This window comes from Mustelus asterias, chromosome 24, assembly GCF_964213995.1.
Source record: "Mustelus asterias chromosome 24, sMusAst1.hap1.1, whole genome shotgun sequence".
Taxonomy (NCBI): Eukaryota; Metazoa; Chordata; class Chondrichthyes; order Carcharhiniformes; family Triakidae; genus Mustelus; species Mustelus asterias.
The window spans coordinates 35,815,735-35,841,425 of record NC_135824.1 but is presented as its reverse complement, the minus strand read 5'-3'; the positions used below and the strand labels follow the sequence as shown (position 1 = coordinate 35,841,425).

General features: G+C 47.7%; 1 protein-coding gene and 1 long non-coding RNA gene across 3 annotated transcripts; one reads left to right on the top strand and one right to left on the bottom strand.

Moving 5' to 3' along the window:
- Positions 1-10,147: 10,147 nt before the first annotated feature.
- LOC144511310 (uncharacterized) lies at positions 10,148-21,747 on the bottom strand. The gene is made up of 3 exons (XR_013500790.1): positions 21,660-21,747; positions 19,779-19,915; positions 10,148-10,498 (listed from the first exon to the last, which is right to left on the bottom strand). It is a non-coding gene; the product is annotated as an uncharacterized LOC144511310 (long non-coding RNA).
- tlnrd1 (talin rod domain containing 1) lies at positions 19,141-24,719 on the top strand. 2 transcript variants are annotated; one of them, XM_078241549.1, is made up of 2 exons: positions 19,141-20,639; positions 20,955-24,719. In XM_078241549.1, the coding sequence occupies exons 1-2, from the start codon at positions 20,467-20,469 to the stop codon at positions 21,835-21,837; spliced, it is 1,056 nt and encodes a 351-aa protein (XP_078097675.1). In that variant the 5' UTR covers positions 19,141-20,466; the 3' UTR covers positions 21,838-24,719. The 2 variants fall into 2 exon arrangements, with proteins under 2 accessions (XP_078097675.1, XP_078097676.1); XM_078241550.1 differs by having other exon boundaries at positions 19,141-20,667; positions 20,971-24,719.
- The last annotated feature ends 972 nt before the right edge of the window (positions 24,720-25,691 follow it).

Genomic DNA, 25,691 nt, shown 5'->3' with positions numbered 1-25,691 from the left:
CCGCACATCTTTGGACTGTTGGAGGAAACTGGAGCACCCGGAGGAAACCCACGCAGACACAGGGAGAATGTGCAGACTCCACACAGACAGTCACCCAAGGTCGGAGTTGAACCAGAGTCCCTGGCACTGTGAGGCAGCAGTGCTAACCACTGTGCCACCGTGCTGCCCCCAAATATAGTATATTTACTACATATAATGTTACTATTACAGTTATATGGAATATCATGCAACCCTGTGCAAGACCTAACTTAAGTCCAAACATGTTTTTAATAATCCTCCGTGTAATAGCTGTGAGCACCTACTGCTCGCTTCACCGGTGCTTCCTCTTGTTGACATCTGTGACATTCACAGAGAGAAAAACCTTTAATTTCCATAATTGTATTTCATGTCCTCAGAACACTAATTAGTTTGGGAGTGCAGTCACTGCTGTCACGCAGGGAAATGCAGCAGCAATGAGATAATAAAGCAGGCAATCTGATTTTACCACTGGCTGTGGGGTAGTTGTCCCAGACACCAGGACAACTCTCCTTCTCTTCTTCAAATAATACCACCTGATCTTTTGCACCCAGTGAAACAGACAGTTTAAAATCCTCTCCAAAGGATACGACCATCCAACAATACCACATAGTCCTGGCCTGAATCATGTGGTCAAGTCCAGAGGTGGGATGGGTTTACTGAGCCAAGTCACTCTTATAGCCTGTTGGATCTTACCCTGTGATCTAACCTGGAACAATAGCAGATGCTGCCAGCAATAACAGCTTGGAGTTGAGGTGATGCTTCACATCCACAAGAAGCTGGAGTTTGATGGCCACCTGCCCCCCAACCCACTCCACCACCAATGATAGAGTAAAGGAAAGGAGGGATGCACAAGAGCCCCCCCCCCCCCCCCCCCCGCGCCCCCCAACCCACTCCACCACCAATGATAGAGTAAAGGAAAGGAGGGATGCACAAGAGGCCAGAATAGAAGAATAGAGGCGCAGAATGAGTGAGATTGATGGTGACAAAGACAAGCAGCGGCAAGGGATTTAAAACTGAGGATGAGAACTTTACATTGGAAGCATTCAGGAAGCAGAAGCCTCCATGGTTTAGGAATGACACGGATGGTGAATGAGCCAGACTCGATGTAGGAAAGGATGTGGGCAGGAGCTGAGCTTTGATAGGAGAATGGGAAATCAGCCAGGTCAACATTGGATTGTCTGGAGCTGAGAATTGATGAGCATTCATGTGAGTTTCAGAAACAGTTGGGTTGATGAAGGAACGGAGATGAGCAATGCTTTGTCAGTGGAAGCAGGAAATCTAGACTACTAAATTTCACAATGTGAGAGAGCCAAGAGGATTAGAAACACAGTAATTGGTTTCAGATTGTTTCACATATCAAAGCTAGTTCTGATTACATTAAAAATCTCTGCATTCTCTGCTTTATAACGATAGGCTTAGGACCACGACTCTTTTAATACATATTAATGACTATAACTTGCGTGTACAGAGCATAATTTCAAAGCTTACAGGTGATGGTGAACTTGGAAATGCAGTAAATATTGAGAAGGATAGTAACAGATTTCAGAAGGGCATCGGCAGACTGAGGAAATGGCTAAAAGCAAATTAATGCGGATGCTGGAATCTGAAACCAAAAGAGAAAATGCTGGAAAATCTCAGCAGGTCTGGCAGCATCTGTAAGAAGGGGCTCCGGAAGCTTGTGTGGCTTTTGCTACCAAATAAACCTGTTGGACTTTAACCTGGTGTTGTTAAACTTCTTACTGTGTTTAACCCAGTCCAACGCTGGCATCTCCACAGCATCTGTAAGGACAACATTTGTGTAGGCAGATGAAATTTAACACAGAGAAGTGTGATATGATGCATTTTCTTTCAGGAAAAATGAGGAGAGACAATAAAAAAGAAATGTTACGATTTGAAATGGAGTACGGACATACCTGGGAGCGAATGTACACAACTGCTTGAAGGTGACAGGACAAGTTGAGAAGGCTGATTTAAAAAAATATGGTGCCCTTGGTTTTATTAATTGAGGAATGGATACGAAAGCAGGGAAGGTATGCTAAACCTTCACAAAACTCTTGTCTGGCCTCCGCAGGAACTTTTGTGTCAATTTTGAGCACCATATTTAGGAAGGATGTCCAAGACTTCCAGAGGGTGCAGAGGAGGCTGATCAGACCCACACAGGGAAGGTGGCAGGTACGTGGAGAAACTAGAAAAGTTGGGATTCTTCTCCTGAGACCAAGAAGAGATTTATTAGAGGCATTCAAAATCATGAATGGCTTTGTTAAGAGTTGGGAAAGGGTAACTCTTTTCAGGAAGAAGTCAGTCACCAAAGAACACAAATTTAATGTAGGGGATGAAAGAAGCAGTGGTGACCAAAAGTGGTTTGTTACTGCTTGGAAAGGTGGTGGAGACAGATTCAATTAAGAAATCATAGAAACCCTAGAGCACAGAAAGAGGCCATTCGGCCCATCGAGTCTGCACTGACCACAATCCCACCCAGGCCCTACCCCCACATATTTACCCACTAATCCCTCTAACCTACGCATCTCAGGACACTAAGGGCAATTTTAGCATGGCCAATCAACCTAACCCGCACATCTTTGGACTGTGGGAGGAAACTGGTTAGATACCTGACGGTACAAATTAGATTCTTCTCTGAAGATTTGACACTGCAGCAATGGGCCAAATGGTCTCTTTCTGTGGCTATCTCATTCTATGATTAAATTCAAATACTGCTATTAGATCATGAAGGGCTTTGGGACATCCTATTTATTTATTCTTTTGATGTGGACGTCACTGGCTGGGCCAGCATTTATCACCCGCTCCTAACTGTCCTTGAACTGAATGGCTTGCTGGGTTATTTCAGAGGGTATTTAAGAGTCAGCCAATTGCTCAGTATCTGGAGTCACGTGTATGCCACACCAGATTTGCTCCCTTGAAGGATATTAATAAACCCGTCTGATTCAATCAGTCGACAATGGTTTCATGAACTTTTAATTCCAGATTTTATCTTTATTGAATATAAATTTCACCATCTGGGATTTGAACCCTGGTCCCCAGATCTTTCTCTGCGTCTCTGGATTATTAGTCCAGTGACAATACCACCACATCAGCACCTCCCACTAAAATCCTGAAGTTGTGAAAGGTGCTATATAAATGCAAACTCTTGGTCTTAGTTGGCAGCTTGTTTTGGTATAATTTTGGTGATACTGTGTCAGATGACATATTGCGAGAATTGGGAGTAATAACTGGGAGCAATGGAGTTGCTCGGTTAGGATCAGGTCGAGGTAACACTTGCTATTCTTGGCCAGAAACAACACTCTCCTTGCCACTGTTGCTTGCTTGGGTCAAGGCCACCTCACCAATAAGTCACATGGTCCTTTGTGACAATGGCATCACAGAAAGCTATGCACCAAAAGAAACTTCTGGAAATATATTTTTGGCCTGTTTTTGGTTTTTAACCCTTCATGACAGCTGATCTTAGTCACTGTTTAAAGCCTCTGAAATGAAAGTGTACTAGCAGATGCATGGTGGCACAGTGGTTAGCACTGCTACCTCACAGCACCAGGGACCCGGGTTCAATTCCGGCCTCCTGTGTGAAGTTTGCACATTCTCCCCGTGTCTGCGTGGGTTTCCTCCGGGTGCTCCGGTTTCCTCCCACAGTCCAAAGATATGTGGGTTAGGCTGATTGGCCATGCTAAATTGGCCCTAATGTCAGGGGGATTAGCAGGGTAAATATGTGGGATTACGGGAATAGGGCCAAATGCCCTCCTTCTGCACTGTAAGGATTCTATAATTCTATGCACTGCTCCATTGGTGTCTTTGGTAGAATGCGAAGCATGGTACAGTACTTAGCCACTCAGGATGAATCTGGGGTTCGTTCCTGTATATATTATTGATTCCAGCCAGGAATGTGTTATAATGGCAGCTCTGAATCCTATGCAAACATTCTGGAGAAACAATTCCTGTTGTTGGTTAATATTTATCCTTCAAGCAGCAACATTAACAGAGATTATCTGAATATTTTATTAGGTTTTTCATCTTGCACTCATCAGGACATATATGTCATTTAATTGTTGCTCCCTTTACAATTGGTATTCTTGCAAATCTATTCTGATGAGTGCAAGATGAAAACTTCAGCAGCCTATCTCTTTTTTCAGCTCTGAAATACTCAAGCTCTGTTCAGCCAAACGACTATCTGGATATTTACTCCATTGCTGTTTGTGGGAATTGCTGCCACATTATCTATCACAATGGTGACTACACTTCAAAACACACTTCCCTGGAGCTTTGAGGCATGCTCAGGTCGTGAAACGGGGTTGTTGATGCAAGCTCTTTTCTATTTTCTTTTCTGGTCACTACTCACCATCTCCTGCTGTAACAGGCATGAGTCGACCTCTGGCTCAGCACAGCACTCTGCTGATGTGGCATTTCCCACAGTTGAATAAACTACCATCATTCACTGTCCATTGGCTTATACTTGTGAAATGAACAGCTTTCAGCCTTGAGACAGTCCAAGTAGGCCACAGTGAATGAGTTAGGTTATGTAGTCAATTCAAGTAACAACTTTGTGCTCCACAAAGGAAACAGTCCCTGCATTTCTATAGTGCCTTTCATAGAATCCCTACAGCGCAGCAGGAGGCTATCTGGCCCATCGAGTCTGCACCAACTCTCCAACACAGCATTTTACCTAGGCCGACTCCCTGCCATATCCCCGTAACCCCATACATTTACTGTGGCCAATCCATTTAATGTACACATCTTGGGACACTAATGGGCAAGTTAGCATGGCCAATCCACCTGACTTGCACATCTTTGGACTGTGGGAGGAAACCGGAGCACCCGGAGGAAACCCACGCAGACACGGGGAGAATGTGCAAACTCCACACAGACAGTGACCCAAGGCTGGAATTGAATCTGGGTCCCTGGCACTGTGAGGCAGCAGTGATAACCAGTGTGCCACCGTGCCACCTCATGACTTTGGGATACTTCAAAACAGTTTAAAGCCAATTGCTCTTGAATTATTGTTGTAATATAGTTAACACACAGCCAATTCTGGCACAGCAAGATCCCACAAACAGCAATGAGATACATGACCAGCTGTAAAAACTGAAAGCACTAGAAATATTCAGCCGGTCAGGCAGCATCTGTGGAGAGAGAAACAGAGTTAGTTTTCAGGTCAATAACAATCATAGAAATCATAGAATCATAGAAACCCTACAGTACAGAAAGAGGCCATTCGGCCCATCGAGTCTGCACCGACCACAATCCCACCCAGGCCCTACCCCCATATCCCAACATATTTTACCCGCTAATCCACACATCCCAGGACACTAAGGGACAATTTTTAGCATGGCCAATCAACCTAACCCGCACATCTTTGGACTGTGGGAGGAAACCGGAGCACCCGGAGGAAACCCACGCAGACACGAGGAGAATGTGCAAACTCCACACAGACAGTGACCCAAGCCGGGAATCGAACCCAGGACCCTGGAGCTGTGAAGCAGCAGTGCTAACCACTGTGCTACCGTGCCGCCCAAACAAAGAACAGTACAGCACAGGAACAGGCCCTTCGGCCCTCCAAGCCTGCGCCGATCATGTTTACCTATCGAGACCAACCGCTTATATCCCTCTATTCCCCGTTTGTTCATGTGCCTATCAGGATAAATCTTAAATGTGGCTAATGTAACTGCATCAACCACCTCACTTGGCAGTGCATTCCAGGTCCCCACCACCCTCTGTGTAAAAACCTTCCCCGCACATCTGTATTGAACCTTTCCCCCCCTTACCTTGAACTTGTGCCTCCTCGTAATTGTCATTTCTGCCCTGGGAAAAACTTCCAACTGTTCACCCTATCCATACCTCCCATAATTTGATAAACTTCAATCAGGTCGCCCCTCTTTCCAGGGAGAACAATCCCAGTTTATTCACTAACCCTTCATCAGAGTTGGGGAATTGAGAAACCTGGGAGGTTTTAAGCAGATGAAATGGGGAGAATGGAACAGCGTCAAAAGGGAAGCTCTGTGATGGAGGATGAAGTTTGGAGACATTAAAGAGTCGGTTGTGCAGAGCCAAAGGGAATGGTAATGGGACAGGTAAAGAAACCAAAGACGCTGGTGGAGGAGGTGTGAATGGCAGAATGATGAACAGCTGCTGTCTAAAAGCAAAAACAAGAAGAAAAAAACAAGAGAAGGCACAAAAAACATGCAAAGAAAAGGGAACAAAATGGGGGCAATGGTTTAGGATCTGAAATTGTTGAACCCAGTGTTGTGAAGTGTTGTGAAGTGTCTAATGGAAAGCTCCAGGGTCCCGGATTTGATTCCCGGCTTGGGTCGCTGTCTGTGTGGAGTTTGCACATTCTCTCCGTGTCTGTGTGGGTTTCCTCCGGGTGAAATCATAGAAATCATAGAAACCCTACAGTGCAGAAGGAGGCCATTCGGCCCATCAAGTCTGCACCGACCACAATCCCACCCAGGCCCTACCCCCACATATTTTACCCGCTAATCCCTCTAACCTACACATCCCAGGACTCTAAGGGGCAATTTTTTAACCTGGCCAATCAACCTAACCCGCACATCTTTGGACAGTGGGAGGAAACCGGAGCACCCGGAGGAAACCCACACAGACACGAGGAGAATGTGCAAACTCCACACAGACAGTGACCCGAGCCGGGAATCGAACCCGGGACCCTGGAGCTGTGAAGCAGCAGTGCTAACCACTGTGCTCCGGTTTCCTCCCACAGTCCAAAGATACGCAGGTTCGATTGATTGGTCATGCATAATTGCCCCTTAGTGTCCTGAGATGTGTAGGTTAGAGGGATTAGCGGGGCAAATATGTGAGGTTACGGAGAGAGGGCCTGGGTGGGATTGTTGTTGGTGCAGACTCGATGGGCCGAATGGCTTCCTTCTGCACTGTAGGATTCTATGAAAAATAACAAGCAAGATTCTCTGACCTCCCAGTCATGTGATTCCCACCGGTGGGAGGGGGCACGAAGCTTGCTAGGGGTGGGATTCTCTGGTCCTACCGCTGTCAATGGAAATTCCCAATTACATCACTCCACATCGGCGGGAGACCCGCGGCGGGACTGGAGAACCCCCCAGGGTGAACAACTGGAGAATTCCAGCCAAAGTGTCTCCCATTTAAGACAGAGATGAGAATTGCTTTCTTTCAGAGGGTCATAAGTCTGTGGAACTTCTTGCTCTGATGAGCAATGGAGACAGGGTCATTGAATATTTTTCAGGCAGAGCTAGATAGATTCGTGATTAAAAAGAGGTCAAGTGTTATTGGGGTAGAACATAGAACATAGAACAGTACAGCACAGAACAGGCCCTTCGGCCCACGATGTTGTGCCGAGCTTTATCTGAAACCAAGATCAAGCTATCCCACTCCCTATCATCCTGGTGTGCTCCATGTGCCTATCCAATAACCGCTTAAATGTTCCTAAAGTGTCTGACTCCACTATCACTGCAGGCAGTCCATTCCACACCCCAATCACTCTCTGCGTAAAGAACCTACCTCTGATATCCTTCCTGTATCTCCCACCACGAACCCTATAGTTATGCCCCCTTGTAATAGCTCCATCCACCCGAGGAAATAGTCTTTGAACGTTCACTCTATCTATCCCCTTCATCATTTTATAAACCTCTATTAAGTCTCCCCTCAGCCTCCTCCGCTCCAGAGAGAACAGCCCTAGCTCCCTCAACCTTTCCTCATAAGACCTACCCTCCAAACCAGGCAGCATCCTGGTAAATCTCCTCTGCACTCTTTCCAATGCTTCCACATCCTTCTTATAGTGAGGTGACCAGAACTGCACACAATATTCCAAATGTGGTCTCACCAAGGTCCTGTACAGTTGCAGCATAACCCCACGGCTCTTAAACTCCAACCCCCTGTTAATAAAAGCAAACACACTATAGGCCTTCTTCACAGCTCTATCCACTTGAGTGGCAACCTTTAGAGATCTGTGGATATGAACCCCAAGATCTCTCTGTTCCTCCACAGTCTTCAGAACCCTACCTTTGACCCTGTAATCCACATTTAAATTAGTCCTACCAAAATGAATCACCTCACATTTATCAGGGTTAAACTCCATTTGCCATTTTTCAGCCCAGCTTTGCATCCTATCTATGTCTCTTTGCAGCCTACAACAGCCCTCCACCTCATCCACTACTCCACCAATCTTGGTGTCATCAGCAAATTTACTGATCCACCCTTCAGCCCCCTCCTCTAAGTCATTAATAAAAATCACAAAGAGCAGAGGACCAAGCACTGATCCCTGCGGCACTCCGCTAGCAACCTGCCTCCAATCCGAAAATTTTCCATCCACCACCACCCTCTGTCTTCGATCAGACAGCCAGTTACCTATCCAATCGGCCAACTTTCCCTCTATCCCACACCTCCTCACTTTCATCATAAGCCGACCATGGGGGACCTTATCAAACGCCTTACTAAAATCCATGTATATGACATCAACTGCCCTACCTTCATCAACACACTTAGTTACCTCCTCAAAAAATTCTATCAAATTTGTGAGGCACGACTTGCCCTTCACGAATCCGTGCTGACTATCCTGGATTAATCTGCATCTTTCTAAATGGTCGTAAATCCCATCTCTAAGGACCTTTTCCATCAATTTACCAACCACCGAAGTAAGACTAACCGGTCTATAATTACCAGGGTCATTTCTATTCCCTTTCTTAAACAGAGGAACAACATTCGCATTCTCCAGTCTTCTGGCACCATCCCCGTGGACAGCGAGGACCCAAAGATCAAAGCCAAAGGCTCTGCAATCTCATCCCTTGCCTCCCAAAGAATCCTAGGATACATTTCATCAGGCCCAGGGGACTTATCGACCTTCAGTTTATTCAAAACTGCCAGGACATCCTCCCTCCGAATATCTATTTCCTCCAGCCTATTAGCCTGTAACTCCTTCTCTTCCTCAAAAACATGGCCCCTCTCCTTGGTGAACACTGAAGAAAAGTATTCATTCATGGTTGCTATGGTAGACGGAATGTAGAGTTGAGGTGTCAATCAGATCAGCCATGATCTTATTGAATGATGGGGCAGGTTCAAGAGGTCAAATGGCCTACTCCTGTTCATAATTTGTTTGTTTGTACAAATGTACTTGTTGATAACCTATCCTGAGGAATGGAGAATTAAGGAAGGAAAGGGAAGAGTCAGAGATGGAGCAGATGAGGGTGAGAAAGGGTGAAAATTGGAAGAACCGTTCAGGTTGACAGCAGCGATATAGTCATCAATATACTGGGAAAGGAGCTGAGGGAGGAGACTCAGGTAGGACTGGAACAAGGAATGTCCTACATATTCCACTGAAAGGGCAGACATAACTAGGAGCCGTATGGTGACCGATGGCAAAACCTTTCATTTGGAGGAAATGTGTGAAGTTAAGGGAGAAGCTTGTCAATGTGAGAACAAGTTCAGCCAGGTGGAGGAGGGTGGTAGATGCGGATTAGCTAAACCGCTGTTCGGAGAACATGCAGAGAGCTCTCAGATTCTTCTGGTGGGGGCTGGAGGTGCAGAGAGACATTGATAGTCCATGGTGAAAAGGAGATGGTTAGTGTCGGAATATCTGGTTTTCCGGTGAAGGTGGAGGGATGAATAATGGGCAGGCCGGAACACCTCTGCTCTAATTCTTTAAAATCTTGTACACCCACCTGATAGTCCAAAGATGTGCGAGTTAGGTGGATTGGCCAGGCTAAATTGTCCCTCAGTGTCCAAAGATGTGTAGGTTAGCAGGGTAAATATGTGGGGTTACAGGGATAGGGCCTGGATAAGATGCTCTATTGGAGAGGCGATGCAGACTCGATGAGCCGATGGCCTCCTCCTGCATTGTAGAGATTCTATAATTCTATGACAGGGCAGGTAGGGCCTGGGCTATCTGAAAGGCAGCAATTCCCAACAGTGCAGTATTCCCACAACACTGCACCAAAGTATGAGGTTGAATTCCATTCTCAAATCCCAAACGTCAGCTGTAATCCCCAACTATCTGATTCGATTCAAGCTTTCATTCAACCAGAGTTAACACTCTATTCTTGTCTGAATAGCCAAAACATCCTCAGGCAAACGTTTTTGATTTGATTTATTATTGTCACATGTATTAGTATACAGTGAAAAGTATTGTTTCTTTCGCTATAGAGACAAAGCATACCGTTCATAGAGGAGAGAGTGCAGAATGTAGTCATAGCTAGGGTGTGGAGAAAGATCAACTTAATGGAAGGTAGGTCCATTCAAAAGTCTAATGGCAGCAGGGAAGAAACTGTTCTTGAGTTGGTTGTACGTGACCTCAGACTTTTGTATCTTTTTCCCGGCAGAAGAAGGTGGAAGAGAGAATGTCCGGGGTGAGTGGAGTCCTTGATTATGCTGGCTGCTTAGTTGCTATGGTTTTTCATTTAAACTCTCATCTGAAAGACAGTACCTCTGATAATCTGAGGAGAATGTCATGTTTTTCCCTTGATTCTGGCTTTTCCAAATCATAGAATCCCTGCTGTGCAGAAAGAGGCCATTTGGCCCATCGAGCCTGCACCGACAACAACCCCACCCAGGCCCTATCCCTGTGCCCCTGTGCCAATCCACCTAATCCACAGATCTTTGGAGTGTGGGAGGAAACCAGAGCACCTGGAGGAAACCCATGCAGACACGGGAAGATCGTACAAACTCCACAGAGACAGTGATCCAAGGCTGGAATTGAACCCGGGACCCTGGCACTGTGAGGCAGCAGTGCTAACAACTGTGCCACAATTACCAGAAGATTTTTATGCTTTTGAAAACTTTTGGGCTGTGTTATTTGGGGTGATGTGGAGATGCCGGCGTTGGACTGGGGTAAACACAGTAAGAAGTTTAACAACACCAGGTTAAAGTCCAACAGGTTTATTTGGTAGCAAAAGCCACACAAGCGTGGATGGTGTTCTCACGTGAGATGATGGCATCTGTGTCGATGATCCGGCACGTCTTGCAGAGGTTGCTGTGGCAACAGGATATGGCGCTAGACTCATTGATCAACAGTTCCAACGTGCCACAGCGAAAAACCGCACCGACCTCCTCAGAAGACAAACACGGGACACAGTGGACAGAGTACCCTTCGTCGTCCAGTACTTCCCCGGAGCGGAGAAGCTACGGCATCTCCTCCGGAGCCTTCAACATGTCATTGATGAAGACGAACATCTCGCCAAGGCCATCCCCACACCCCCACTTCTTGCCTTCAAACAACCGCACAACCTCAAACAGACCATTGTCCGCAGCAAACTACCCAGCCTTCAGGAGAACAGTGACCAAGACACCACACAACCCTGCCACAGCAACCTCTGCAAGACGTGCCGGATCATCGACACAGATGCCATCATCTCACGTGAGAACACCATCCACCAGGTACACGGTACATACTCTTGCAACCCGGCCAACGTTGTCTACCTGATACGCTGCAAGAAAGGATGTCCCGAGGCATGGTACATTGGGGAAACTATGCAGACGCTGCGACAACGGATGAATGAACACCGCTCGACAATCACCAGGCAAGACTGTTCTCTTCCTGTTGGGGAGCACTTCACCTGTCACGGGCATTCGGCCTCTGATATTCGGGTAAGCGTTCTCCAAGGCGGCCTTCGCGACACACGACAGCGCAGAGTCGCTGAGCAGAAACTGATAGCCAAGTTCCGCACACACAAGGACGGCCTCAACCGGGATATTGGGTTCATGTCACAATATTTGTAACTCCCACAGTTGCGTGGACCTGCAGAGTTTCACTGGCTGTCTTGTCTGGAGACAATACACATCTTTTTAGCCTGTCTTGATGCTCTCTCCACTCCCATTGTTTTGTTTCTTAAAGACTGGATTAGTTGTAAGTATTCGCATTCCAACCATTATTCATGTAAATTGAGTCTGTGTCTTTATAAATTCTGTTTGTGAACAGAATTCCCACTCACCTGAAGAAGGGGCTTAGAGCCTCGAAAGCTTGTGTGGCTTTTGCTACCAAATAAACCTGTTGGACTTTAACCTGGTGTTGTTAAACTTCTTACTGTTATTTGGGGTGGGCAGGATGTGAAAAAATCACATGATCAATGACACACTACAATCCTTTTACCAATCATACAACTGCAGCTATTACAACTAAAAAAATCTGCACAGGTTCAAAATCTCAGAACAGAAAGTGCTGGGACAGTGCAACTCACTCAACATGTGAAGAAAGGAAAGCATTACACATTCTCTCCTTGCGATAAGAGCTTGTTTTCGAACCCATTCAAGCAACTACTAATTTATTTTACCAGGAGGATAGATTCCCTGTACTCTAACGATGTTCTATTTTATAATTTAGATTGCAATGCAAAAGCTATATATTTTTCGCTAATTAAACAAATTATGTTGAAACAAAAGAAAAATACGATGAATGCTGGAGATAAGATAAAGAAACAGAAAGTGCTGGGAAAAGTCAGCAGGTGTGGCAGCATCTGTGGAGTGAAACACAGCCAATGTTTCAAGTTCAATATGAGTCTTCGGAGCTGGAGGAAGAGTCATTTTGGACTCGAAACTTTAGCTCTGTTTCTCTATCCACAGATGTTGCCAGACCAGCACTAATTTAAAATTTCGGTATCACACAGAGCTCTCGGCTGATGTTTCACAACTTGCTTTCAACTGCGACAGTGTCAGTAGCTCCTACTTACCCCCTCTATATTCACCGCTCTGTATTTGCCCTCTCTGTAGTCATAGAATCATAGAAAAGTTACAGCACAGTAGGAGACCATTCGGCCCATCTTGTCCATGCCAACCCAAAGACATGATGTGGAGATGCCGGCGTTGGACTGGGGTAAACACAGTGAGAGTTTTAACAACACCAGGTTAAAGTCCAACAGGTTTATTTGGTAGCACTACTAATGGCATTTGCTACCAAATAAACCTGTTGGACTTTAACCTGGTGTGGTTAAAACTCTCACTGTGTTAACCCAAAGACACCCAGGAGCCCTTTCTAATCCTACCTTCCTGCACCCAGTCCATAGCCCTGTAGCGTACAGCACTTAAGGTGCAGATCCAGGCACTTTTTAAAAGAGTTTAGGATCTCTGCCTCCACTACCAACTTGAGCACCGAATTCTAGACACCCACCACCCTTTGAGTAAAAATGTTTCTTCCTCATACACCTACTACATTCCCTGGAAAGGGAAACAATTTTATCCCTGTCCACTCTAACTTTTCCACTCATAATTTTGTACACTTTTATCAAGTCGTCCTCAGCCTTCATTGTTCCAAGGAAAATAATCCCAACCTATCAAATCTCTCCTCACAGCTACATTTTTATTTGTAGGAAGTCTTAAAGCGCAACAAGGTAGATAAATCCCCGGGACCTGATGAAGTGTATCCCAGGACATTGTGGGAGGCTCGGGAGGAAATTGCGAGTCCCCTAGCATAGATATTTGAATCATCGATAGTCACGGGTGAGATGCCTGAAGATTGGAGAGTGGCAAATGTTGTGCCTTTGTTTAAAAAGGGCTGTAGAGAAAAGCCTGGGACTACAGGCCGGTGAGCCAAACATCTGTGGTGGGTAAGTTGTTGGAAGGTATTTTGAGAGACAGGATCTACAGGCATTTAGAGACGCAAGGACTGATTAGGGACAGTCAGCATGGCTTTGTGAGTGAAAAATCATGTCTTACAAATTTGATTGAGTTTTTTTGAAGGGGTAACCAAGAAGGTAGATGAGGGCTGTGCAGTTGATGTTGTCTACATGGACTTTAGCAAGGCCTTTGACAAGGTACCACATGGTAGGTTGTTGCATAAGGTTCAATCTCACAGGATCCAGGTGAGGTAGCTAATGGATACAAAATTGGCTCGATGACAGAAAACAGAGGGTGGTTGCAGAGGGTTGTTTTTCAAACTGGAGGCCTGTGATCAGCGGTGTGCCTCAAGGATTGGTGCTGGACCCACTGTTATTTGTCATTTATATTAATGATTTGGATGAGAATTTAGGAGGCATGGTTAGTAAGTTTGCAGATGACACCAAGATTGGTGACATAGAGGACAATGAAGAAGGTTATCTCCGATTGCAACGGGATCTTGGTCAATTGGGCCAGTGGGCTGACGAATGGCAGATGAAGTTTAATTTAGATAAATGTGAGGTGATGCACTTTGGTAGAGTGAACCAGGGCAGGAGTTACTCAGTTAATGGTAGGGCGTTGGGGAGAGTTACAGAACAAAGAGATCTAGGGGTACATGTTCATAGCTCCTTGAAAGTGGAGTCACAGGTGGACAGAGTGGTGAAGAAGGCATTCAGCATGCTTGTTTCATTGGTCAGAACATTGAATACAGGAGTTGGAATGTCTTGTTGAAGTTGTACAAGACATTTTGTCTTTTAAAAAGCATTTAGACAGTTACACGGGTAAGATGGGTATAGAGGGATATGGGCCAAATGCGGGCAACTGGGACTAGCTTAGGGGTTAAAAAGAAAGGGGTGGCATGGGCAAGTTGGGCCGAAGGGCCTGTTTCCATGCTGTAAACCTCTATGACTCTGTGACAGAGATCCAACCCACCATAGTGGGTGAGATCTCAAATTATGATGAGACGGGAGTACAGGTAAGAGATAGAAAATCTGGTGAACTGGTGTGACGACAATAATTTCTCCCTCAATGTCAACAAAACGAAGGAGATAGTCATCGACTTCAGGAAGCATAGTGGAGGACATGCCCCTGTCTACATCAATGGGAACGAAATAGAAATGGTCAAGAGCTTCAGGTTTTTAGGTGTCCAGGTCACCAACAACCTGTCCTGGTCCCTCCATGCCGATGCCAGTTAAGAAAGCCCACCAACGCTTCTACTTTCTCAGAAGACTAAGGAAATTTGGCATGTCCGCTATGACTCTCACCAACTTTTATAGATGCACCATAGAAAGCATTCTTTCTGGTTGCATGACAGCTTGGTATGGCTCCTGCTCTGTCCAAGATGGCAAGAAACTACAAAGGGTCATGAATGAAGCCCAGTCCATCACTCAAACCAGCCTCCCATCCATTGACTCCATCTATACTTCCCGCTGCCTCGGAAAAGCAGCCAACATAATTAAGGAACCCCATGCACCCTAGACACTCTCTTCTACCTTCTTCTACCAGGAAAAAGATACAAAAGTCTGAGGTCACGTACCAATCGACTCAAGAATAGCTTCTTCCCTGTTGCCATCAGACGTTTGAATGGACCTACCTTGCATTAAATTGATCTTTCTCTATATCCTAGCTATGACTGTAACACTACGTTCTACACTCTCTCCTTTCCTTCTCTATGTACGGTATGCTTTGTCTGTATAGTGCGCAAGAAACAATACTTTTCACTGTATACATGTGACAATAATAAATCAAATCAAATCACTCTTCTAACCTTGACAACATGCTTGTATACTTCTTCTACACTCTCTCCAGAGCAATTACATCCTTCTTGTAACATGGTGACCAGAACTGCACAAAATTCTCCAGCTATGGCCTCACCAGTATTTTATACAATTCCAACATTATATCTTTACTTTTATATTCTATCCTCTGCCAATGAAGGAGAGCATTCTATATGCCTTCTTTACAACCTTGTCTACTTGAACTGTTGCCTTTAGGGACCTGGGTATACTTGTACGCCAAGATCTCTCACTTCATCTATCCCTTTTAGTATATTCCTATTTACGCTGTATTCCCTTTCTCTGTTTGACCTCCCTAAATGTATTAGCTCGCACTTCTCTATGTTAAAATCTGTCTGCCACTTTACTGCACACTCCACCAATCCAGTTACATCATTTTGTAGATTATAGCTATCCTCTACACTATCCACTACTCAGCCAATCTTTGTGTTGTCTGCAAATTTTTCAATCGTGCCCCCACGTTCTCGTCCAAATCGTTAAAATGTAACACAAACAGCAGTGGTCCCAACACCGAACCTTGTGGAGCACCACTTCAAACACCTTTCCATTTATAAGAGCATCCATTGACCTTTGTTTCCTGTTACTAAGCCAACTTCCAACTTTTGATCCAGTTTGCCACATTATTCTCCATCCTGTGGGCTTTTGCTTTTTTGACCAATCTGCATCAACCCTTCCTGTCACTTCCTCAAAGAATTCAATCAAGTTTATGAGGCAAGACCTTCCTTTAACAAGTCGATTCAGACCATCCCTGACAGTCCAGATCATTCCACGTGACTGTTAATCCTATCTCTCAGAACTGATTCTACTAATTTGCCCACCACTGATGTGAGACTAACTGGCCTATAAATGTTCGGCATTTCCTTCGATTCCTTTTTAAACAGTGGAACTATGTTTGCATTTCTCCAGTCCTCTGGAGAAAAAGATTAGCAAGTATATTAGCAGATATAATAGTCCAGGAGGAACACTGTGAGATAGTGTACAGGATAATCATAAAGAGAGAGGAAGTACTCGAGAGGTTATAATCCTTGAAAGTTGCTAAATCTCCAGGACCAGGTGGAGGGTTTCTAAGGCTGTTGAAGGATTTGATTTGATTTATTATTGTCACAAGAATTAGTATCCAGAATTTCCATTCTGTACCTCCCCTGTATCTAGTGAAGATTGGAAATTCATCCTCAGAGCATCTGCTATCTTCTCCCTGACGTTTAAGGAAATTTGGCATGCCCGCTACGAGTCTCACCAACTTTTACAGATGCACCATAGAAAGCATTCTTTCTGATTGTATCACAGCTTGGTATGGCTCCTGCTCTGTCCAAGACCGCAAAAAACTACAAAGGGTCGTGAACGAAGCCCAATCCATCACTCAAATCAGACTCCCATCCATTGACTCTGTCTACACTTTCCGCTGCCTCGGAAAAGCAGCCAGCATAATTAATTACCCCATGCACCCTGGACACACTCTCTTCCACCTTCTTCCATCGGGAAAAAGATACAAGTTTGAGGACATGTACCAACTGACTCAAAAACAGCTTCTTCCCTGCTGCCATCAGACGTTTGAATGGACCTACCTCGCATTAAGTTGATCTTTCTCTCCACTGTAGCTATGTCTATAATACTACATTCTTCACCCTCTCCTTTCCTTCTTTACGTATGGTATGCTTTGTCTGTGTAGCATGCAAGAAACAATACTTCTCACTGTATACTAATTCTTGTGACAATAATAAATCAAATCAAATCAAATTCTTCAACAGCCTTAGAAACTCTCCATCTGGTCCTGGAGATTTAGCAACTGTCAAGGATTATAACCTCTCGAGTACTTCCTCTCTCTTTATGATTATCCTGTACACTATCTCACAGTGTTCCTCCTGGACTATTACATCTGTATAATCCCTTTTCTTTGTAAACACAGACACACAATATTTAATTTTAAATCCTTCCCACAGCCGGTACATCTACACACAAGCTCCCTTCTTCATCTCTGATAGGTTCCACTTTTTCCTTAACTAACCTTTTACCATTAATATATTGGTAAAACATCTTTGGGTTTTCTTTAGCTTTACTTGCTAATCTTTTTTCATGCCCTCTCTTTAATTTCCTTTTTTTCTTCATCTCTGCACGTCCTATATTTGTCTAGGCTGTCTGAAGTGCTTAGTTCTTTGTAACTATTGTACACTTTCTTTTTCTATTTGATCTTCCCTTGTAGTCTTCTAGACAAGCAAAGGGGTCTAGATTTGGCAGTACCACTCTTATTTCTGGAGGGGACATGTCTACATCGTACATTTAGGATCTCTCTTTTTAGTGCTTCCCACTGGTTTTCCACTGACGTATCCCTTAGCAGCACTGTCAAATCCAGTCCACCTCAGCCAAGTCCTTTCTCATTCCAGCAAAATTTGCCTTCCCCCAGTTCAAACCGTTTTTCCTGCTTTATTTCTGTCCTTTTCCAATAATAATGCTAAATCTAACTTAATTGTGATTACTATCCCCAATATGTTCGCCAACTATCACTTCATCCACTTGCCCTTCTTCGTTCCCGAAGATTAGGTCCAGAATTGCATCTTCTCTCATTGGGTTTGTCACCAATTAGTTGAAAAAACTTTCCTGGACACATGCATGAATTCTACTCCCTCAGTGCCCGTTATATTGTTTGAATCCCAGTTGATATTGGGATAATTAAAGTCTCCTACTATTATTGTTCTCTTGTTCAGGCAGATGTTTGTCTACATATTTGTTCTTCTATCTCCCTTTCACTATTTGGGGGTCTGTGGTATACTCCCAGTAGTGTGACTGCTCCTTTTTTATTTCTAAGCTCAACCCATAAAGCCTCGTTTGTTGACCTGTTCAGTGTATCGTCCCGTCTCACAACTGGAATTGACTCTTTAACCATTAGTGCTACTCCCCCTTTTTTATCTTCCACTCTATCGTGTCTGAAGACTCTATAACCAGGGATATTGAAGTGCCAATTTTGCCCCTCCTTTAGCCAGGTTTCCATTATAGCAATGACGTCTTGCTGCCATGTATCTATCTGTGCCCTCAACTCGTCTATCTTGTTGGTAATATTCCTTGCATTTATGTATAAACAGTTTAACCCTGTCGCTTTTCCTTGCTCGAAACATCCCTTCTCCTGTAATTCCAAATCTATCACTACATCTTTAACATCGCTAACTAATGATCCACCTCCATTATCCTGATGTGAATCTGACGTATCTGATCCAAATCCTGGGATCCTATCCCCCTGCAACGTATTTGCTCTCTCTGTATTTACTGCTCCTTATATATTCATTGCCTATTTACCCTCTCTTTACTATTTACTCTCTTTGTTCACTATTTACCCTCTCTCTGTATTCCCTATTTACCCCGTGTTCACTATTTGTCCCCTCTCTGTGTTCACTCTGTGCCCCCTGTGTGTGGAGGCAGAGCCCGGGGTGCGCACAGCGACAGCAATGAATGAGCCCAATGGAACCTTTAACACGGAAGACCCGCCCCTGCCGGCCTCCCATTGGTTGCCGCGCGAGTATCAGGATTCCATTTGGAACGTCCGTGCCGGCTGCCCGGCCGCTGATTGGCTGCCGCCGCGTTACAGTGTAGCCAGTGTCAGCTGGCTCCTGACGTTCCATTCGGTGCCGGAATCCCGGGGCCGCGGGGCGGCTGCTGTCCGGAGAGCAGGGGGGGCCGGGGCAGCCTGTGTCCGGAGCGGGGCGGCTGCCGTCCGGAGAGCGGGGGGGCCGGGGCAGCTGGTGTCCGGAGAGCAGGGGCCGGGGCTGCCTGTGTCCGGAGCGGGGGCGGCGGCTGCTGCTGTCCGGGGGCGGAGGCCAGGGAACCGGGACAACTTGTGTCCGGAGCCGAGGCCAGGGGGCAGCTTGTGTCCGGAGCCGAGGCCAGGGGGCCGGCGGGGGTCAAGCAGCGGCCACGGAGGCAGTTTCTGACCGTTCCCAATGGATCAGCATGGGGCAGCGCTGTAACCGGGTGGCCGCACCCACCGCCAGTCGGATATGCCCACGGTGGGGCCTCAGGAAGGGATGATGGATCCGGAGATCAGGGCGCATTAACGCCAGGGGATCACCAGAGATTTCTCGCTCGCCCCCACCCCATATCCCCCCTCCCAGCTTCCGAGAGGAGAGGGCGGCCGGTGCAGCAGACTCTCCCCCATGGCCGCTTCTCACTGACTCTACTAGCGGCTCTGAAGTTGGAAAGCTTGCTCCTCCCAAACTGTTAGTTTCTTGGTCTTTCACAGAGCGAATTGCAGCCACACCCTCACTGCTTCCTGATAGAGAGAGGGGGGAGATCCAAGGCTGCTCACTGTGACTCTCCCATTCCAACAAAACCCACTCCAACTGCTGACACTTATAACTGCTGGGTTGGTTTATTTTAAATCAGGCAGTTTAAAAAAAAATATACATACGAGAAGCAGCCTCCTCAATAATCTGCAGCCATCGAAAGACGAGAACAAGGTGCAAGAAGAGGAAAAGTGGAATCGTGTGTGTGTGTCTATAACTGGGAGTCGTCTTTGAATTCTCGTCCGAAATCTACACGACCTGGGGAGAAATAAGTGCCGACAAGAAGTGAAAAGAGTTATTTTTGTTCCTCTCCCCTAGGGTTTGTGTGGCAGCAGCTGGGGGAGGGGAGAGATTCTCCCCCTTTTTAATATTCCCCCCTCTCCACCCCAGCCTGGAAAGGACATCGCCGGACGGACAGACAGACAGAGGAGCAGGAATCGCAGCCAGAGGAAAAGGATTTCCCGCACAGACACAAGTTGAAAGCAAGATTTGGGCATCATGTACCGAGCCAGGAGGCGGTGGACTTGCAGAGAGAGGACATGCACCTTGGCCTGTGCTGCTCCAAGGGATTAGAAAGGGTGTGTGTGTGAGAGTGAGTGAGGGACTGAGCTCCACACCGCCTGCAACCCTCCTGGCAGAGAGAAGGATCATCACCATTATTATTATTATTATTTTGCTTGTTGGTTTAATTGATTATTTTTTGATTCTTGCTCCCATTGATGGAACCATGATGCGCGCAGACACACACCCTGGGCTCAATCGGAACTGCGCTGCTCTCCCAAGCGGTATGCCAGAGGCCACTCGGCGCTATGGCTAGTAGCGGCTCGGCCCAGTCGGCGAGCAGCAGCAGCGGCGGCGGTTCGGGCTCCCAGCAGCGGCGGAGACTGGCTTTCGTGTGCGACATGTGCAAGAGCAAGATGCAGCTGGTGGCCGACCTGCTGCTGCTGTCCAGCGACAACCGGCCGGTGCACAGCGACAGTCTGCCCGAGGCGGCGGGGGGCGAGAGCCCGGCGGGACCGGAGAAGCTGGTGGCGGGGGGCGAGAGCCGCCTGTCCGAACTGGGGAGGGCGGGACCGGAGAAGGAGGCAGGGAGCGAAAGTCTGTTGGGGCCGGCGGCGGGACCGGAGAAGGGATCGGGAAGGGCGGCGGGACCGGAGAGCCTAGCGGGACTGGGGAGGACGGCGGGACCGGACGGCTTGTCGGGAGTGGGGCGGGCGGCGGGACCGGAGAGCCTGTCGGGAATGGGGCGGGCGGCGGGACCGGAGAGCCTGCCGGGGGTGGCGGCGGGACCGGAGAGGGTGGCCGGGGGCGAGTCCTTCGACAAGATCCGCGACACGGTGATCGCCCGCACCAAGGGGCTCTCCATCCTGACCCACGACGTGCAGAGCCAGCTGAACATGGGCCGCTACGGCGAGGTGGCGGACAGCCTGGGCGAGCTGTGCGACTCGGTGGTGGCGCTGGTCGAGTGCTCGGCCCACGCCGCCTACCTGGCGGCGGCCGAGGCGCCGGGCTCGCAGGCGGCGGTGGCGGGGCTGGTGGACCGCTACCGCCTGAGCCGGGCCCGCCACGAGGTGGAGCAGAGCTGCGGGCTGCTGCGCACGGCGCCGCTGGGCGAGCTGAGGCCGCCGCTGCTGCTCGAGGTGTCCCGCGGCCTGTCGCGGGGCCTGCGCGGCCTGACCGAGGCCTGCGCCCTGGCCTCGGAGCGCAGCCGCGACCGCTTCGCCCGCCAGCAGTTCAAGCTGAGCGTCAAGTGCCTGAGCGCCGGCGCCGCCGCGCTGCTGGCCTGCGTGCGGGAGCTGAAGGGGCGGCCCAGCGAGGCCAGCCGGGGCCGCTGCGTGCTGTTCGGCGGCTCGCTGCTGCAGGCCGTGCACGCCCTGGTGGCCTTCGCCACCGAGCCGCAGTTCCTGGGCCGGGCCGCCTCGCTCAGCCCCCAGGGCCGCGCCGTGCAGACCGCCGTGCTGGGCGGCGCCATGAGCGTGGTGTCGGCCTGCGTGCTGCTCACCCAGTGCCTCCGGGACATCGCGCTGCACTCGGACAGCAGCAAGGTGCCCGACTACCGGCAGCGCCTCCACCACTCCGCCCTGGCCGTGGCGGACGGCTGCCGGCTGCTGTCGCAGGCGCTGAGGGAGCGCTCCTCGCCCCGGACCCTGCCCCCGCCGCCCGGCAACCCGCCCGACTAAACGCCCGGACCCCCCCACCCCCTCTCCCTGAAGCGCACACAACCTGGGTGCAACCTCACACCGGCGGGATTTTCCGCTCCCGCCCGAATCGTTGGACTCATTTTCCAGTCCTTCCGAGGTAGGGCCTTGACATGGTGGGATTTTCCAGCCCCACCCATTCTGCCCTTTGGGTGGGATCTTACGCCCACAGGGTTTTCCGCTCCTGCCCAAGTCAATGGACTCATTTTCCAGTCCTTCTGAGGTAGGGCCGTGACATGGTGGGATTTTCCAGCCCCACCCATTCTGCCCTTTGGGTGGTATCTTGCACCCACAGGGTTTTCCGCTCCTGCCCAAGTCAATGGACTTATTTTCCAGTCCTTCCGAGGTAGGGCTTTGATATGGTGGGATTTTCCAGCCCCACCCACTCTGCCCTTTGGGTGGGATCTTACGCCCACAGGGTTTTCCGCTCCTGCCCAAGTCAATGGACTTATTTTCCAGTCCTTCCGTGGGTAGGGCCTTGAAATGTAGCCTCTTGGGTGGGATTATCCACTTCCACCCATTCCGCCCTTTGGGTGGAATCTCATGCCAGCGGGATTTTCCGCTCCTGCCCAAGTCAATGGACTTATTTTCCAGTCCTTCCGTGGGTAGGGCCTTGATATGTAGCCTCTTGGGTGGGACTATCCACTCCCACCCAGTCCGCCCTTTGGGCGGAATCTCATGCCAGCGGGATTTTCCGCTCCCGCCCAAGTCGATGGACTTTTGAATGGCTCGTCGCATTTTCCAGTCCTTCTGTGGGGCGGCCATTAAATCCAGTCCTTTGGTGGAATTCTATACCCGTGGGCTTTTCCGCTCCGGCCCAAGTCAATGGACTTCTGAATGGCTCGCCGCATTTTCCAGTCCTTGGGGGGAATTCTACACCTGCAGGAATTTCCACTCCCACCCATTCCGCCCTTTGGGTGGAATTCTACACCCACCGGGTTTCCTGTTCTCACCCAAGTCAATGGAAGCATTTTCCAGTCCTTCTGTCACATGGCCATTAAATTCAGCCCTTGGGTGGAATTCTGCACCTGCGGGAATTTCCACTCTCGACCTTCGGGTGCAATTCTACACCCATGGAGTTTCCCACTCCCGCCCAAATGGGACTTCTGAATGGCTCAACACATTTTCCAGTTCATCTGTGACACGGCCATTAAATCCAGATCCTTAGGTGGAATTCTACACCTGTGGGGTTTTCTGCTCCCGCCCAAGTCAATGAATGCATTTTCCAGCTCTTCCATAGTAGGGCCTTGAAAGGCAGCCTCTTGGGTGGGATTTTCCACTCCCACTCGTTCTGCCCTTTTGGGTGGAATCTTACTCCAGCGGGATTTTCCGCTCCCACCCAAGTCAATGGACTTCGAATGGCTCACCACATTTTCCAGTTCTTCTGTGACATGGCCATTATATCCAGCACTTGGGTGGAATCTTACACCTACAGGATTTTCCACTCCCACCCATTCCACCCTTTGGGTAGAATCTGACACCCACAGGCTTTTCCGCTGCTGCCCAATTCAATGGATGCATTTTCCAGCCCTTCTGTGGTACGGTCTTGAAATGTAGCACCCTGGGTGGGATTTTCCACTCGCACCCATTCTACACCCTTGGGGATTTCCGCTCCCGCCCAAGTCAGTGGGACTTCTGAATGGCTCGCCACATTTTCTAATCCTTCTGTGATAGGACCATGAAATCCAGCCCTGTGGTTGGAATTTTACACCTGTGGGATTTTCTGCCCCAGCCCATGTCAATCGAATAGCTGGCCACATTTCCCAGTCCTTTTGTGATGGGGCAATGGAATTCAGTCCTTTGGGTGGTATTTTACACCCCTGGGGTTTTCCACTCCCGCCCACTCAACCCTTTGGGTGGAATTTTACACCAAATGGATTTTTGGCTCTCATTGAAGCCAATGGACTTTAGAATGGCTCACCCCATTTTCCAGCCCCTCTGTGACATGGCCATGAAATTCAGCCATTTGGGTGGAATTTTCTGTTGGGATTTTCCCCTCCTGTCCAAGTCAATAGACTTGAATGGCTCACCGCATTTTCCTGTCCCTCTGTGACAGGGCCATGGGTGAAATTTTACCCTGATGGGATTTTCTGCTCCCGTCAAAGTCAGTGAGCTTTTGAATGGCTCGCCATATTTTTCAGCCCCCACCCCCTCCCGCGGCAACAGGGCCATGAAATTCCGCCCAATTGTTTTCCTCTTTATACCAAAGAATCCTCTCGGACACCGCTGTGTTTTTAATCTGTGTGTGTGTGGGTGTGTGTTTCTGATTTCAGACTGAACCACCTTGCAGTTTAGCAGAGGATGATGCAGCACAGGAGAAGGCCATTTGGCTCAAAGTGCCTGTACTAGCTCTTTGAAAGAGTTCATCCTGCCCCCCCAGAGAAGGACTTTTTTTTCTAAACCTAGGAGTTTAAATTCATTAAACAGACTAATCAAGGCTTTAATCGTGCTGGGTGCGGTTCCAAGTCAAGTGTCTTCCGGATAGCCCATCATTTGTCATTAACTGAAATGATAATGCAGTTGCTGTCATGGTTCAGAAAGGGTTTTTTTTTACCTCAATAGTGAGTGTGCGCACACACACACACACACACACACTGCCAGCGGGGTGGAATGTAGCTCCGTCAAGTATGTGTTATCTGTGGAGTCAAATGGTAAGAGAGAGAAGTGAGCTTGGTGTTATTGAAAGGGAGTGTGCAGTTGTAATCGTGATCTTTTCACGTCTTAATTTCAAAAAGTTGGGATAAAGCTGCTGTGAGTGTTTTTTTTTTCAGTTTTACACTATTTGCCAGACGTGGAAGTCGATGTCAAGTTTTCTTGCATGTACTGGAGTATTTATTTCAACATTAAAATGTTATGTTTCTCATGAGCCTTTGTTAAGTCTGTTTGGTAGGGTTTTTGTTCAGTACGGTATAATCTGGTTATATATTGGACAACTTAATGTGAAGTAAATATCTTGCAACGGCGAGGGACTTTGTGTGTTAGCTGCTGTTCTGGTTGTCTAAATGAACATTTAACCGGGTGCTCTAGATGCATAAATGTGATCTATAATACCTCTTTGATTTCTAACCAGTGCAGTTAGAGCTTTTTAAATACTGCCATATCCTCCACCACTGAGTAACTATAGTCCTGATGTGGAGATGCTGGCGTTGGACTGGGGTGAACACAGCAAGAGTTTTAACAACACCAGGTTAAAGTCCAACAGGTTTATTTGGTAGCAATGGTATTTGCTACCAAATAAACCTGTTGGGCTTTAACCTGGTGGTGTTAAAACTCGTACTAACTATAGTCCTACAGAGAAAAGATTGAAGTGTTTTCATAAACTGAAGATTGTCTCTTCTGTTTCTGATCTTCCTCTTTCTGCAATCATATACTCCATTGGGCTGTGATCTCATTGTTGTTCCTTGTCATAGAAACATAGAAGATAGGAGGAGGCCATTCAGCCCTTCGGGCCTGCTCCGCCATTCATGATGACCATGGCTGATCGTCCAACTCAATAGCCTAATCCTGCTTTCTCCCCCATAACCTTTGATTCCATTCGCCCCAAGTGCTACATCCAGCCGCCTCTTGAATACATTCAATGTTTTGTCCCTGCTACTCTGCCTCCATGTCCACTTTTCACCTGTGTGTGTGTGTGTGTGTGTGTAAGTCAAGTAAGTGTGTAGACTGGACACTTGAACCTGTATGCGGTGCACATTGAGGCACCAAGAGGGCTAAAACCTTGTCTTTCCTTTCGAAGAGGCTTGTTTAAAATTCATGCCTGGGATGTGGGCTTCACTGTTGAGGACAGTTTGTTTCTCATTCCCAAGTCTTAAATCGCTGTGTTGTACTAACGTTTG

What these genes read in the sequence shown, in the direction of transcription:
- tlnrd1 (XM_078241550.1), top strand. Translation starts at nt 20,467, where the DNA reads ATGGCTAGTAGCGGCTCGGCCCAGTCGGCGAGCAGCAGCAGCGGCGGC. An exon ending in CGGCGGGGGGCGAGAGCCCG is followed by an intron (nt 20,668 to 20,970) that starts GCGGGACCGGAG and finishes GCCGGGGGCGAG; the next exon opens with TCCTTCGACAAGATCCGCGA.